The sequence below is a fragment of the Humulus lupulus genome, chromosome 5 (assembly GCF_963169125.1).
Source record: "Humulus lupulus chromosome 5, drHumLupu1.1, whole genome shotgun sequence".
NCBI lineage: Eukaryota > Viridiplantae > Streptophyta > Magnoliopsida > Rosales > Cannabaceae > Humulus > Humulus lupulus.
Window position 1 is genome coordinate 53,678,720 of NC_084797.1, and position 15,426 is coordinate 53,694,145.

Below are 15,426 nucleotides of genomic sequence, written 5' to 3' on the forward strand. Positions count from 1 at the left end.
TTGATATTAATAAACCAATTGATAAAGTTTCAAAGAAAAATGTTAAAAATGATGAGAGTTATGAATTTGCAAAGTTTGACAAAAATTCTTGAAGCTCAAAATAGCTTCTAAACAGCTAATTTTGGGGAACCTGTTTCACAAAGTAATAATAATTCAAATGATCTAATTTTTGTTATGGATATATTTTACCTATCCTAGTATGGGCCTAAGAAGTTTAAGACCAAAATAATGAGCAAAACGTATTTTACGAATTTCCAAAATCCACTAAAAAGATTGGTCTAATTCTATGATGTTTAAAAAAGAGGTTTTTGAAAATAGATTTCACTAAGTAAAAAGTATTATTTTTGTATGAAATTTGGCAAGGAATGTAATGACCCACTAATCTAGACTAACTGGACCATTATCGAAACTATACATAAAACTTACATTTTTACGAAAATACCATAATTTATTGAGTAACTTGAAAATAAGAGTTATTTACAAATAAACAGAATACTAAGAAGGATTTTGGGATCCCATTGTCTTTAAAACAAAATAAGATTTAAAATAAAAGACATTACATAATAATGCGGAAAATACACATAAAAACCATAAAAAAACATAAAAGGAGACTATATCCTCGAATCGAATAACGCTCGGCCCCTTGACTCCATTCATCATCGATACACATCCTCCCAAGCATCACGAATCTTACCGCCTCTAAGCTTATTTTCCTGCACATAAACAGAAAGGAGTGAGCCTAATGCCCAGCAAGGAAAAACCTAACACATAGTCATATACACAATTTCATAAGAAAACATAAAGACTTAACATAATACATATAACATACACTTATTATAATGGCCATTATTACTTGGGGTCCCATAGACTAAACAAGCATATGCCCATGGGGTTAATGGGGTCCTACTAGCTAAGTAGGTCATATGCCCATAACCCATTTGGGGTCTTGTTAGTCATATGGGTCATATGCCCAAGCCTACATACACATATACATATCATAACACTTTTAATAACATAAACATATAGATAACATAAGCACATAACATATTAATTCTAGCCTATTTTCCTTACCAAAGTTACCGAGATTATGGACTGAGTTGGGATTGTTGGAACACTCCTAAAACCATAAGAAAGAGTAAGTCTAAAGAAAGGAGATGAAATGAAAGAGATGGAAAGACTAAACCATAGAAAACATACTTACCAACTTATATGCTTAAAAGCTTGGATTCCCTAACCAAAATAAGAGTAAGGTTAGGGGACTGAGTAGAAGGTTTTGAGAAAGGAATTAACATAAAAATACAGAAAAGAACTAGAGTCTTGGGTTTACCTCAAAGATTGCAAGATCAATCTAACATCCACCGAAATACTATAGCACTCACTTCCCAAAGTGTTTGATAAGCTTATGATGTTTAAGCTTATAGTTTTTCCCCAAACCAAGTGTTTACACTCTCACACTCACTTAACACTAGCAGCCTCTGAACTTAGAGCAAATGGTGAATAATGGCTGGGTACTAGGTCCTATTTATAGAGTTTGGGAATGAAAATATCTTGATTTTACTTGAATAAAAATAATGGCTTTTTAGGTGAAAATCATTTGAATAATCGTTCAGCAGAGGCTGAAGACTCGTTCAGAAGATGCTGGACTGTTGAAGGAGTTTGAATGGCTGAAGGGAAAAGAATTCAAATGTATTTGAATTCATGCTGGTGGAGGCGATATATCGCCCCCTATAGGCGATATATCGCCTGGACCTTTGTTCCCGAGGCGACCGTGCATCGATTCGTGTTTTCCGTATCTACGTGCTGCGACATATCGCCCCCTATAGCTGCGATATATCGGAATACGCTGAATATTTAAACACGAATTTACACATTTTTAGCTGAGTTTGAATGGAGTAAACAGCCTTGACTAAGCCCTCAACGTGCTCAAAGCTGCTGACTGACCCTATACATTCAAACTTTTACCCTTATTTAATTTAATCCTCAAAAATACTTAATCCTTAATTACCATTCAAAACATGTGCTTAAAATCCTATTGGTTGATGTCTAAACCTTATAATATAATAATATAATCCTTAATATCAGACACATTAATCAAACCTTAGGTTATACTTAATATTCTTAAACTATAGGTTAAACTTAGAAAATCTATAAGTACTACTATGAGTGTCCAAATAACTCCCGGTCTGAACCAAAAATCCAAAGTAACAATGATAACACTAAACATACTATAATACTACTAAACAATTAGCTAAGTAAAGTTCTTGGACTCTACAAGGAACTCCTTCAAATAGCGAAGTTTAGATCTTCAAAGTTTAAGAATTCTTGGAGATATAGTTTTTAAGCTTAAACTTTCTAAACTAAGCTAATTGTAACTTAAGGTTTACAAAAGTACTACTTAAGGAAAAGTGAGAATTTTCCAAGTACTTAACTATAAAAAGTATAATTTAATTTTTGTAATTATAAAAACTGAGTTTAGCACACTAGATGATTATTAAGATTAATTGGATATTAGAGAATAATATTTTAGTAATTGAATAACTTTTTTAAGAAAAATTAAAAAGGTGTCCCAAACCCTAACTTTTTGAAGAAAAGGATAAAGTAATCTTTTTAAAATAAAATCAATTTTTATCTAATTTATTCTAAATAACGTAAAATTAATTAAATATTTCTTGCAATTGTTTCTTAATTGATTAATTCAACCTAGATTATCAAAGTTTGTGATTGGGATGGTTTTACTAGAAAATGTGGGATTTTTGGTAGAATCAAAGAAAGGATAAAATTTGGTAAAGCTTGAAAGCTTCCAAAACTATATTTTCTCGGCTAAGCTCAATAATGAGAAAGGAGCGAGAGATTTGGTTGAAAGTCGAATTTCAAATAACTAAAACTGTTGAGGATAGTTTTTCCAAAATATATAAATGTCGTTATGGCTTAAAACGTGTGAGAACAAAAATACCCTTGCACTACAAGAAAAAATGCTTTTAATAACACCGAAAGTGTGTTATCAAAACATACGATAACACTTTCTGATGTGTTAAGACCGACTATGTTATCGTAGGTCAGGGTACTTTACATAACACTTTATCAGTGTTATACAGATGTGTTATTGTACTGTCAACGATAACACAATTTCTGTGTTATTTTAATATATAGATAAGTGTCGAATTTTGTTATTTATAGTCGATTATATAACACTTTTTTTGTGTTATACTACACTTTAGTATAACACATTATTTGTGTTATACTACACTTTAGTATAACACGTGTTATATTAGCTTAGAGAAACATAATCTTTTTTTACTTACACAAAACTAGGAAAACAAATATGAAAGTTGAAGCCAAATAAGGTAACATAAATAGATTTTTATTAATTAATCAAATGTAATTACAATATTTAGTCTACTAGTCTAGGCTTAAGAAATCATATTAAAACATAATTTATGCCCAATTCTGATTCCTTTATCACTAAATACAAAACAAGAAATGTATATAGAAATTAGTGAAATACATTCTTCCATTCTAAAGGCCTCAACTACAAATGTTGTCAAGAATTCCTCCAAAGAAATCATCTCAATATACCTGCACATTGTAAAAAAAAAGTCCTTTTATTATTAAGAACATAAGACTTAAGCTAGTTTCCACCTGTAAGCATATAAAGTTTAAATTAAATTTGTAATAACTCCAAAACTTGACGAAACAGCAGGGTATAGCAAGATGTACTACCATGCAAAACGACTGAAGCAACAAAACATGCAACTTAAAACAATAAGCTAAGAGATGAACGAAGAGAAAATTCCACTGCCAAACAGAGTACTCTATCAATACCTAAAACTTAATGAAAATGAAAGAAACATTCAGCAGCATAATTCTAAAGCACAACAGAAGACTTTCTTCTTTATACCTTAACAAGGGCTGATGAAAGTCATCTTTTTGTTGGTAGTTCGTCTTCTAACATGTTCATATCAGCCTATTAAGAAAGAAAAATCTAAGCATATGAATTTCCCACAAAACAAACAATGAAATTCAGAAATGAAAGTGAATGAGAAAATCAGAGAGGATAGAGAATGAATGAACTGAACTTTATTGAAATATATTGAAGTGTTAAATAGAGAAAGAGAATACATCACTTATAATGAGCTAAAAATTAGAGTAAGACTAACAGATTCATAGAAAACCATAACAAATCTAGTAGCTACCACTTAATAGATAAAATTTGTAGTAATAAAAGTAATAATAACCTCAGAGTAGTCACTATCACAAGATTTCATTCTATAGTTGCTAAAATCATAAATGATGTTAAAGTGGTTACAATATACTCTACAAAGATTACTTACAAGAGTCTCTATGAATTATGTTTTCATATTAAAAAATATGATTTAAATTGTTTCTTTTGTGTTTTATTTGATCATTTCATGACAATCTGTTTTAGTACTTATCTATATATATACACATGTAAGACATGAATTATACTATGGAAAAAATAAAGATAAAGGTAATATTTAATTTGCTTTGAACACTCAGACAAGTATTTTTAAGCCAACACAACAGAGAGTACAAATATTCGTTGCTTGTTTCATTTAGTTTGCAACATGAATTGCCTAACAGCGAATGAAAACAGGCATAGGCAGTATGTACATACAAAGGAAGAGAGAATATATATCTCAAACTTACTTGACCCTTAGCCTTTTACTGCGTCCTTCGCTCTTTATGGGCAAGGCTGCTGGATAATTGAAGGAAGGAAGAGAAAAATGAGATGCAATGACAGAGCAGTGTGCAGCATATTTACGACTACAAGACCAATTAAACTTTTAAAGTCAAAAGACTACATGAACTTTTCGATAATATTGAAAATAAACCAAGCAAGAAAGAGAAAAAAATTATTTAAAAAAATTTGCAATCATTTTCGCACTTGTTTGTTAATTTCCATTAAAAAATACTGGGTCAAGAGTCAGCAACAGGCTACTATTCCAACCATAACCTTAGCCCTTAAATGACAGGAGTACAGGACTAACAAACCAGATCAATGCAATCATTTATGGTTCACCATCTGAATTCATTTCCAGACAATAGTTTTTCAAAGAAGAAACCAGGATAACACTCAGGAACAATGAAGAAAACTTAATGTTAGGCAATTCATGTTGCAAACTAAATGAAACAAGCAACAAGTACAAATGTCAAAAATACAAGAATCAAGATGAAAGTATAAACATCACTAACATGAGGTTTATGCATAAGAATTTACTACAAGAAACTTAGAAAAGAACTCAAACAAAGCTAAGCTAACTTTTACAATGTTACCTCAACTCTAACTCTTATTTACAGTAGAATGGCTATCATAAATAAATTTCATAACAAAATTACCTTAAATTTCTCGTGGTATTTCAAATGCCTAATTATGAATCGATCAAGTTCCTTCCTTGTAAGATCTAGTCCACCTACATCTTCCAATTTTACATTAGGAATGACAGAAAACCCTTCTCTTCTAGTAGCAGGTTAGGCAGTTTTTATAGCTTTCTGCAAAATACCACACAAAATTAAATTATTCATGCTAAAAAAAATCAGACACTAAATGGTAACCTGTTTTAATTGGCTATGATTGCTTTTAAATATATTAACAAAATATGAAGTATTTCATCACTATGACATTTGTATAATAATAATAATAAATAAAAGAGCAAAGTGTGCCTACAAAAGGAAGTTAATTACAAATTTTGTCCTCTAGTATGCTTTGGGTGCTTACAATGCCCAACTAATTCGTAGAGATAATAACATTTAGTAAAATAGTTTCAAATAAATGGTGCATGCCTATTGGATGAAAATAAAACCTTCTTTTGGTAGTGAATATGAAAATGAAGAAGCACACAAATGAATTCTGTATAATTTTATAGGACTGAAGTCAGAGGAACAAATTTTGAAAGCAACAGTGCCTAGAGTTTTTACCAAAGAAAGAGTAAGCAATAAAGAAACAAACAAACAAAGTACAAATACAACCAAGCTAAGTGAAAAAGAAAATGTGAGATCAAATGTGAAACACTTCAAGCTAGTTCTTAGAATATTTTAACCAATGGTCATGGCTATCACAAAATGTATCAAATTGCTTGGGGTAGAAAGAGGGTGGGCAGAAAAATCATCGTTGACTGAAAGCTCGTCTGAAGATGAAATGTGTATAACTCTATGTGTGTTCATATAAATGAAAAAAAATGCAAGTATGAACTTTTAGATAGTGATAGAAAGAAAAACACACTGGCATCCACACAGATTACTTCGAGGTCAGGAAAAAAGAACTAAAACAAAATGATCAAAAAGCAGAAAGTGAATAGTTTAGGTTGACTTCTACCTCTAGATTAAGATCAATGTAAGCAAGAATTATTGGTTGAGGCTTCTTGTCAATAGGAACCATTGAAAGGTGACCTTTAATAATAGCTCCTCGAAGCTTCACTAGTTCACATAGAACAGTTTTCACCATGCGCAATGGCTTGTCATCAGCACCAGCACTGAATAGTTTTTATACATTGCAAGAGAGAAGAAACCAATTATTATGCAATCACAAATTGTAACTATCAGTCATAGTAGTAGATTGCATTTTATTCCAAATAAAATAAAAGAAAAAAGCATATCGTCTTCTAATTTCTTCCATCCCCAAGTCTTGCAGATACAAATGGATGCTTTGAAGGATGGAGATACAAATGAAATGGCAAGTCTTAACCAGAATCTTTAGCATCAGAACATTCAAAGCTTTTAAAGATGGTTGCCATCATCCATATGTGGAACTCTCTCATCCAACAGCCATAGAAGGAGCTTAGTAATTAGACTATCAAGAGTGCTTTCCTTGACAGCATAAGCCAGTCTCTTGTTTTGAAATGTCTAAAAATCAATTAGAATTTTACATCAACTAGTTAGGTTTATAGTAAGGTATATAAAAAAAATGGAAAAACAGAGTATAGTGTTAGCATTAAGACATTCAACAACAACATAAACCAAACTTACCTGCATGAGGGTGTTGAGAACATATTTACAAGATCTAGATGATGCTCCTGTCAAGCTGAAATCAAATTTCTTGGCAACCTATTTTATGGGAAAAAGTTCATAATCAAAGCCTAAATAATGCCAAAAAAAAAAAAAAAAACCCAGAAACAAAAACTAAAGTATAGGGAAGGACAGAGTAAAGCGCTACCTTGTTTGCAAGGCATGAAACAAGTCTGTCTGCATCTTTAATAAGTTCATCCATTGCACTGCCTTCTGGATCATTAGTGGCTTGTGTCAGCTCATGACACACGACTTTCATTCCTTCAACAGACTGCAAAAAGGCACACAAATATTAAAACTTTTTTAATTTTGGAAAAATAAAAATAACAAAGAAGAAGAGAAAAAGAGAAAAAGGAACAATAAACAATAAACAAAGTTGCTCTACCCTACAAACACAAACGAAAGCTTTCATAACAAATAAAATGTATAGCAATGAGGCCAGACATTTGAATTATTAAATCAGACCAAAATGTAAGAATTACTCTTTTTTAACCAGAATAATAACTGCAAGGAGAATATAAGGGGAAGGGGAATAATAGCTAATTTGGACAAGGCTCTTTGGCAGTAACTAGTTACAGGAGAAGCAGTCCCATCTATTCCAACTACATGGATTACATCAAACAGGCATGTTGAGAAGGTTTTCTCTGGGGCTTACATGAGTTGTTCAATACTAGTTCTGGTTCTGATGCTAATTTGGGGTAGCTGTTTGGGAAATTGAGTTCAAGGCTAACACTCAACTTGGGATTTTCTATGTTTGTACTCTCTTTAATGGTGGCAACGTTGATAGACTGAGTGTGGTGCACAGAATCAAGTAAGAAAACCTATGGTGTTTAGTTGGTGGAAGCTTGATGGGATCTGCTGGAAGGCTTCCAAAACAGTACATGCAAGCTATTTTTGCTGGAACTGCTTCTTCAGGTACTGCCTGCATTCATACTTTTTCATACTTGTTACTTGTTTTGCCCTTCTTATTCAACACAAATAATGTTTTAAATTGTAATATCAGCATATGAAAACTTAAAATATATGATTAAGCATGTTATATATGTTGTAGTGCTTGGTTGATCAGTTTGTGTTTTTTTCCATAACAAGTGCCTAAATAGTGTTATGATTTAATAGAATTATGGTAATGTCTTATGTGTGTTCTTTCTCTACTGCAATAGAGAAAATAAGAAGAAAAATTCTTGATCATACAAACAAAGAAATGGATACTGAATTAGCAGTCAGTGAGTCTAACCTAATTATTTGAAGATTGTCATGCAACTTATGAGGCTTTATATTCAAATCAATCATTTTAGAGTTTTTAGACATAATATAAACCCCTCTAACATTTGTAAGGAAACTGATAGTCAATGCAATGAAACAACCAACAAATTAAAATTAATGCATATAATATTGACTAAAAAGAAGACCAAAAAATACTCAATATAAATAGAATAAATATACTAGCATAATCAAGAACAACGATTCTTTGAATGACCATCATGGTCGAACCCTTTAAGAAAACCAAAGTGTTACATACCCCTTGCTCTTGAATTCTCTAAGCCGAGACTATGGAGTTTCCTTCTCCAAAGTTGGTTTTCCAATTCCTTATAACATCAAGAGATCTCTAAGGACATATTCATACTAAAATACTTAAAGAAAATCCAAATGAAACTTACCCTAAGAAGAATTCTTAGGCTGGCTGAACCCCTTGAGAGCACAAGTTCTCTCTTTTTGCTATCTGGTTCTCTCTCTTTAGATTTTAAAAATGAGGGCTATGAAGAATAATGGTAACTGCCCTCTCTACTCTACCTTACGTAAGATTTTAGTCAAAATCATGATGAGTGCAATCAAAATCAATCAACAAACACATTAACAATAAAACAAACTGATAGCTTTTAGTACACTAACCATTTGATGTATAACTTACAATTTACTCAAACTAGTTACAATTTACAATTGTATAACTTGACATTAAAGGTTACTAAATAAAATGAAGAATAATGACTATAAAAGCTATAATCTCCAATAAATTGCAGAGGTAAAACAATAACATAATGTAAATAATCCCTCCAGCCATCAAAACTAATATTTTATTAACTGCTCATGAAGATTTTACATTAGATCTAGCTCTAGCACAAATTTTTTTTATTTACTTCAATTAGCATTAGCAAAATTTTGACACATACAAAAGTTTCATTAGAGAATTAGATGGTGTGAGTGAATTTCTACATCAAAAGCCCACACCCTCACTAAGTTTAACGTTTAAAGATATATGTGAGACTTTCTTTTGTCCCCAACAAACAAACAACATATATATTCACTTTATTGCCACAATTAGAAGGAATTGACAGAAAGAAAGAATAAAATCGTATGCACAAAGAACTAAAGCAATGGTCAAGTTGGATTTAGGATTAAGGATTGATTTCTTTATATTTTAAATACCATGTAAAAAAAAAATCATTCTACTAAGCAAATTGAATATAATGTAACCTAATTCTACCTACAAAGAAAGGCCATCAATACCACATCACTATCATCCTTTGCAAACAAACACATAACCCAAAAAAAAAAAAAAAGAACTCAGTAATTTCAAAACTAAATAAATACTTAAAAGATAAAGGGAAAAAAAAACCAAATTGGAAGAGAATGCTGCTGACTTTTCTACATCTTTTTTTCTTTCTAAATTAATATATTCATTTGTAGTATAGGAGGAACTCACGAGCTAATACATACCAACCCAATTTGAAAACTAACTAAATAAATAAAATAATGTGAGAAAATTTTACAAAATTATTAATGTCTTTCTTGACATTCCGATTGTCCTGAATATACAAAGAAATATCACTTCAGCAATATCAAATAAACAAGAATGAATGTCTTTCTTGACATTCTGATGGTCCTGAATATACAAAGAACCATTCAATTAACAAGAAAATAAATAACAAACCAAATTATAAATTGATAATCATCAAGAAAAAAGCACAAACTGAATCACATGCATTTCGAAGCTACATAGTATCCCATCAGTCCAATCACCAAGTGGAATTTCTTTCAAGCATTCCAATCTACAACAATACAATTCTCATTGACATAGTTAACTCAATGAAACCTTTTTTTACACATAATATATATTTATAAAATCATAAAAACAACCTACACATGGTTAATGTAATCGAGTTCCAAGAAAATCCCCACTGATATAGTTGAACTATGAAAATGCTTACACGTGATTAATTCACACAAACCAAATGTTTTCTATTCTAAATTAGTTAGTCAGAGTTATATACTACCCATTTAACTTTATTTTTTCTGTTTATATTAGCTTAATATATATATATATATGCACACACAAAGACCTTTAGTTGATTTTTAGTAGGTGGCAAAAGTAAGGGTCTTTTTCTGGTTCTAGCAAAAAGGCATAATATTATATATAATAATGATTAAAAACTAGTTTAGTTACTTTTCTAGGTACTTAAATGCCTTAGGAACCTTCACCAAGAACTGGGATTGGTGTGTTTGGTCAGCTGTTCTCTGGTACACTTGGGATTTTAATAGGCATTTTCACCCTATTCCCCTGTATGTGTATGTTTTAGACTTTTACATGAAAACAGGGCATGAACAATCGTTATGTTCATGAGATTATTGGGATAAATTAACTATCTTTGAATAATAACTTGATATTAGGATTTTCCATAGAAGAATGCAAATCTACCAGGCTGTTACAGTGTCACTGATTTGACCAAATCATGTTCTCCACATTCTTTCACTGAAAACCTCACCATATATCCTACCCTAGAACTTTCCTTTTTTTTTTTCTATCATTTCCATACATGCACACGATGAATTACTTAAGTTTTTGATAGTTTAGTATTCTACTAAGTTGTAAACTCAACATTCAATTTCAGCAAGGAACAGTCAACAGTATATGTATTAAAAGAATGATCAGTCATTTCAAAACAAAACAATATCTGAATATCATATTCTTGGATATGTATCATAGAGAATAGGAAGCTACATTTGCTAGTATATTATTGAGAAGGTTATTGTGGTGAATCTTTGAATCCAAATTCTGGTAAAAAACAAGGGAAAAACTGAGTCAGCAGAACAGATTTATTTATTGATATCTCAGAGTACTAAAAAAATACTGTACAATATATTAGGGTAACCCTGAAATGTATACCACGTAAGAGACAATTTTACTGCAAGACATACTGTCAAGGTTAGCCAAAACTGAATCATATGTAAGTTGTTTTTGAACTCGTATTTCTCATTTTGTCAATCCTTAACAAAAATAGTTATATATATATTTACCAAACCTATTAGCATCATAAAATGATTTCAAAACATTCATTTATCATCAAAATTATAACTCAAAAACAAAATTAGAGATATACCCATTGAGCTTGCTCAAAGAACCTTTTTTCCAAATCCACTAGTAGATTATGCACACAATCACCACAATTAGAAATTCATAATAAATAACAACACATAGATTTATGTTTCAACAGACCATATCCAAAGCATAGTTGTATTGCAGGTTGATTTAATTTATAACCTGTCTTCAACCCAAAAAAGAGAGAAAAACTTACTACAAAAAGACTGAGTAGAGTGAGGAGAATAAAGTCGAACAAACAAATCAACATAAGCCCGAATAAAAACCCCCAAGATTTTCAAAACCAATAATAATAATATAAAATGGAAAGAATAAATAAGAACCCTAGAAAACCCACGTTAAAATTTTAATATAAATATATACAAAATCAGATTTAGGGAAAAATAATGATACTTTCATGCTTCAATACACTACCATCTAACCTTAATTCTGGCTGATGCCATGGATTGGACCCATTCCTAGTGGGTCTCCAAAAGAATGGCAGAGGGAAGAGGGCATGGAAATGACTAGGATTGAGAGAGGAAAATGGGAGATGATCACAGGGAAGACTAGTTGACTGACTAGAGAGAGAGAGACAATGTATGTTTTTGGTGAGAGTTTACTTTTTTGATGACAAGAAGAAGAAGAACAATCTATTATATATTATAGCTTACTTCTGGCCAGTATATGAAAAAATATGATTGCACACTACAATCTATTTCACTAATTAGTTGTATCTTGGCCAAGAACAAAAGCTAAACAATTGAACAAGCATCACCAGAAGTAACGGTAATCTTACATAAGAACTCAGCCAAACTATAAAGTCAAATTCCATTATAGAACACATCCACACAGACCAATGTCCCTCTAACACACATTCCATTATTGAGCAGTATTGAAAAAACAATGTCCCTCTAACACACATTTCGCTGAACAGTTTATGGGCATTACTTAACTGCCTCAAACAAGGATACGTAATCAACGTCTAATTTCAAAACCTAGAGTTGGGAGTTAATCATCTTCACAATTTTCTCAAAAAAAAAAAATACACATATATATAATAATCAATTATCATAGAAATACCTCAAAACTTTGGAGAAACCAATTCAAAAAAGAATGATAAAGAACAGACCTTCTACAAGCGAATAGCTTGAACTGACTCCAGTGTCGTGTGAGGGCTTGGGTCCGCGTGGTCGAAGCTTTGACGGCCTCTGAAGATCCCTAGCGGGCACGTATAGGGGAAGGTAGCGGTCGATCTCCACAAAGACAAAGGTGAGAGAGAAAGAGTGAAGGAGAGAGGTCTAGTGGGAGAAAGAGATCCGAGAGAGAGGAGAGAGAATGATGAGGAAAAAGGAGAAGGAAATGAATTGGCCCCAAATGAAATGAAAAAGAAATGAAAAAAAAAAGCTAAGTGTAAGTGGCGGGATGTGGCGGGATGGTTTTATTATTACCGCCCCTATTTTCATAAAGTGGCCCATACTCTACCATAATACTTTTTGATGAGTATTATATTCATGTGTTATGGAAATGGGTATTTGGTGTAGTGTTGGTAGGTAATTTGTTGGGGCTTTAATGCCCAATTATAAAGGTAATCTACTCTAATGTCGTAATTAATCCGAGTACACTGTATGCTAATTTCAAGTGTTGGCTAACAAGACAGGAATCTTCGTGGGAAGATTTCCCATGCAAAACAAAGGACAAAAGGTAAGTGAGTTTGTGATTTATTTGTCTACAATATAAATGAACTAATGTATTGCTTGCTAAAAGTTATGTTTATATGCTAGTTAGAGAGAGCGCTCATTTGGAGATAATGACTAGGCAACACTTATACTTCATGTGAAATAAGTATGTCCTTGGAATGCTTATACTCTATTGTGACTGTTATATCATGACCTGAACCCTAGGCAGTGGCAGATGTGTAACATCCATAATTTGAGTGGTCAACAGTCAAACTTTGACCCTTGTTGGAAAATAATGCTTATAAGTGATCCTTTAGTTTATAACATAAACTACAATAATCATAAGTCCAAAAATAAATGGAATATCTTCTATAATTATATAGAAAATAATAGTAATAAAATTAGGATCACTCTTATTATATATACGTTTAAAAGTAATATTCTCACAATTATGCTATCACTAAATAATTAAATTTAATAGGTTACAAATCATAGAAAAGAATACTTATCATTTGTAGTTCCTCGAAACCAAATAACACAGCTAAATTTCCAATTCATATACCTTACTAGAATCAAGAATAATTCATAATTCATGCACTTCCCCTTTAGCATAAACCTTAAAGAAAACTATACTGGACTAAACTTGGAAATATCTCAACTTTGGATCCCCATCCATCATAGTATCCATCAATCTCAAATTCAGTGTTTCCTAGAAGGGATATATAGGGGTGAGCTTATAAAGCCCAGTAGGAAACAACTAATCACAAAATACCCATAGTTTAAATAAAAACCCCTGTATGGTTAGCTTTTAAAACAAAATGTATCATCATCATGTGTAAACAAAAACAAAGAGACCACAAATAATCACAAGAGACAAACAACACGTGCAAATCACACCATCCACTAGATCTCTAGTTCCCGATACCCACCATAGAAAAACCAACATCCTAAACCGGGTAGTCGGACCTGATAACCACCATGAGAGGGACGCTCAGAACACTTCCTGTATACATATGCTAGGTCTTTACACCTACAAGTGATTGGACACCTGACCTACCTAACATAGAGACTAGGTCATGAAAAAATAACATGCACAAATCATGATCACTATGGCTCTCAACAGTATAACCAAATGCAGGTAAATATGAAAAGCAAGAAACATATTCCCATATATTTTAGAAAATTGGGAAGCATAACGACTACATTTAAGTAAAACCAAAAAATAATATCCTGCATTGGGGCTCTCTTTTGGGGCTCTCTTCTGTGGAACATGGGCCACAATGCACCCTACCTGCATCGCAGTGCCTGAAGAACAGGGTTGCGGCTCAAGCCCGAAACCCAACAATCTTCCATAAATTTCTAGGAGCCAAAATCTCTAAAATTCACCAAATTCAAAACCTAGACCTAGAATTCAGTCTAGAATTCATATCAAAGCAACATCAGCAATATTAGTGTCACAAAAACCATTCAATAATCTCACTAAAACTCCAAAATTAGATTCAAGGTTCAACCCCATGAAAACCTCTAAACCCCAGCAAAAAACTCACCAAGATCAGCATAAAATCCTTATCTTAATTGTGTGAATCAAGCTTCAAGTTGCTCCTAGCCAAATCACCACCTTGAACCCACAAACTTCCAAGCTAACTCCTCAAGAGTTCCACCAAAATTCCCAAGAACTCCAAGGGGGAGAGAGAGAGAGTGCCGAGCAGAGAGAGAGAGAGAGAGTGAGGTACTGTGTTATTTTGCTTTTGGTTCTTCCCATAGAGTTCCTAAAGCTGAGTCTATCCCTTAATTCAAAAGACCAAAATGTCCCTAACTTATCCTTAGCCTTTCTAACACCACGAAGGGAAAAATCGTCTTTTGCCACCATTTTCCCGCTAAACCTCAAGTACTCCTATAGATTCCCAACTAATCCCGACGTGCCCAATTAATCACCAAATAATTACAGTTATCCAATAAATTGCAAATATACACTAAGTTTCGCAAAATACCCCTAGGCTCACCCTGAGCCGGGTATTAGACCCCGTTGTGACTATTTCGCTAATTCGCTTCCTAGGACCATCTTAGACCGCACATCTCAGTTATATCTCCACAATATTGTGGTCTCAAGCACAACACACACACACACACAACCACATTCACGCCCTCAACAGGCAAAACTTACAAATATGCCTTCATTAACGGAAACGAGACACATGCATATTTAATTCACCTAAACATGCATTTCTAATTGATAAACGAGTTTTAGGCTCATTTATGGTCTAGTTTTTAGGGTCTTTTTCGTTAGTTTAGGATTATTTTATTGTTGAATTATGCTCGTTTGTTCATGTTTCAGGTTTTCCATGCTAAATTGGTGAAAATAGTGAAAAG

At 32.4% G+C, this 15,426-nt stretch overlaps 1 protein-coding gene and 1 long non-coding RNA gene across 3 annotated transcripts; both read right to left on the reverse strand.

Moving 5' to 3' along the window:
- Nucleotides 1–3,345: 3,345 nt before the first annotated feature.
- LOC133834829 (uncharacterized) lies at nt 3,346–6,514 on the reverse strand. The gene is made up of 4 exons (XR_009893476.1): nt 6,335–6,514; nt 5,359–5,511; nt 3,899–3,964; nt 3,346–3,576 (listed from the first exon to the last, which is right to left on the reverse strand). It is a non-coding gene; the product is annotated as an uncharacterized LOC133834829 (long non-coding RNA).
- Nucleotides 6,515–6,597: 83 nt separating this feature from the next.
- Nucleotides 6,598–12,269, reverse strand: LOC133834828 (protein MOR1-like). 2 transcript variants are annotated; one of them, XM_062264582.1, is made up of 5 exons: nt 8,682–10,104; nt 8,543–8,609; nt 7,172–7,294; nt 6,985–7,062; nt 6,598–6,861 (listed from the first exon to the last, which is right to left on the reverse strand). In XM_062264582.1, the coding sequence occupies exons 3-5, from the start codon at nt 7,280–7,282 to the stop codon at nt 6,736–6,738; spliced, it is 315 nt and encodes a 104-aa protein (XP_062120566.1). In that variant the 5' UTR covers nt 7,283–7,294; nt 8,543–8,609; nt 8,682–10,104; the 3' UTR covers nt 6,598–6,735. The 2 variants fall into 2 exon arrangements, with proteins under 2 accessions (XP_062120566.1, XP_062120565.1); XM_062264581.1 differs by lacking the exons at nt 8,543–8,609; nt 8,682–10,104 and adding an exon at nt 11,821–12,269.
- Between the last annotated feature and the right edge of the window lie 3,157 nt (nt 12,270–15,426).

Bases quoted from the DNA above. Each gene is read 5' to 3' on its own strand.
- LOC133834828 (XM_062264581.1), bottom strand. From the start codon at position 11,841: ATGGCATCAGCCAGAATTAAG. The intron at 7,063-7,171 runs GTAGCGCTTTAC...CCCATAAAATAG, and splicing joins TTTCATGCCTTGCAAACAAG to GTTGCCAAGAAATTTGATTT. The intron at 6,862-6,984 runs GTAAGTTTGGTT...ATTGATTTTTAG, and splicing joins TTCTCAACACCCTCATGCAG to ACATTTCAAAACAAGAGACT.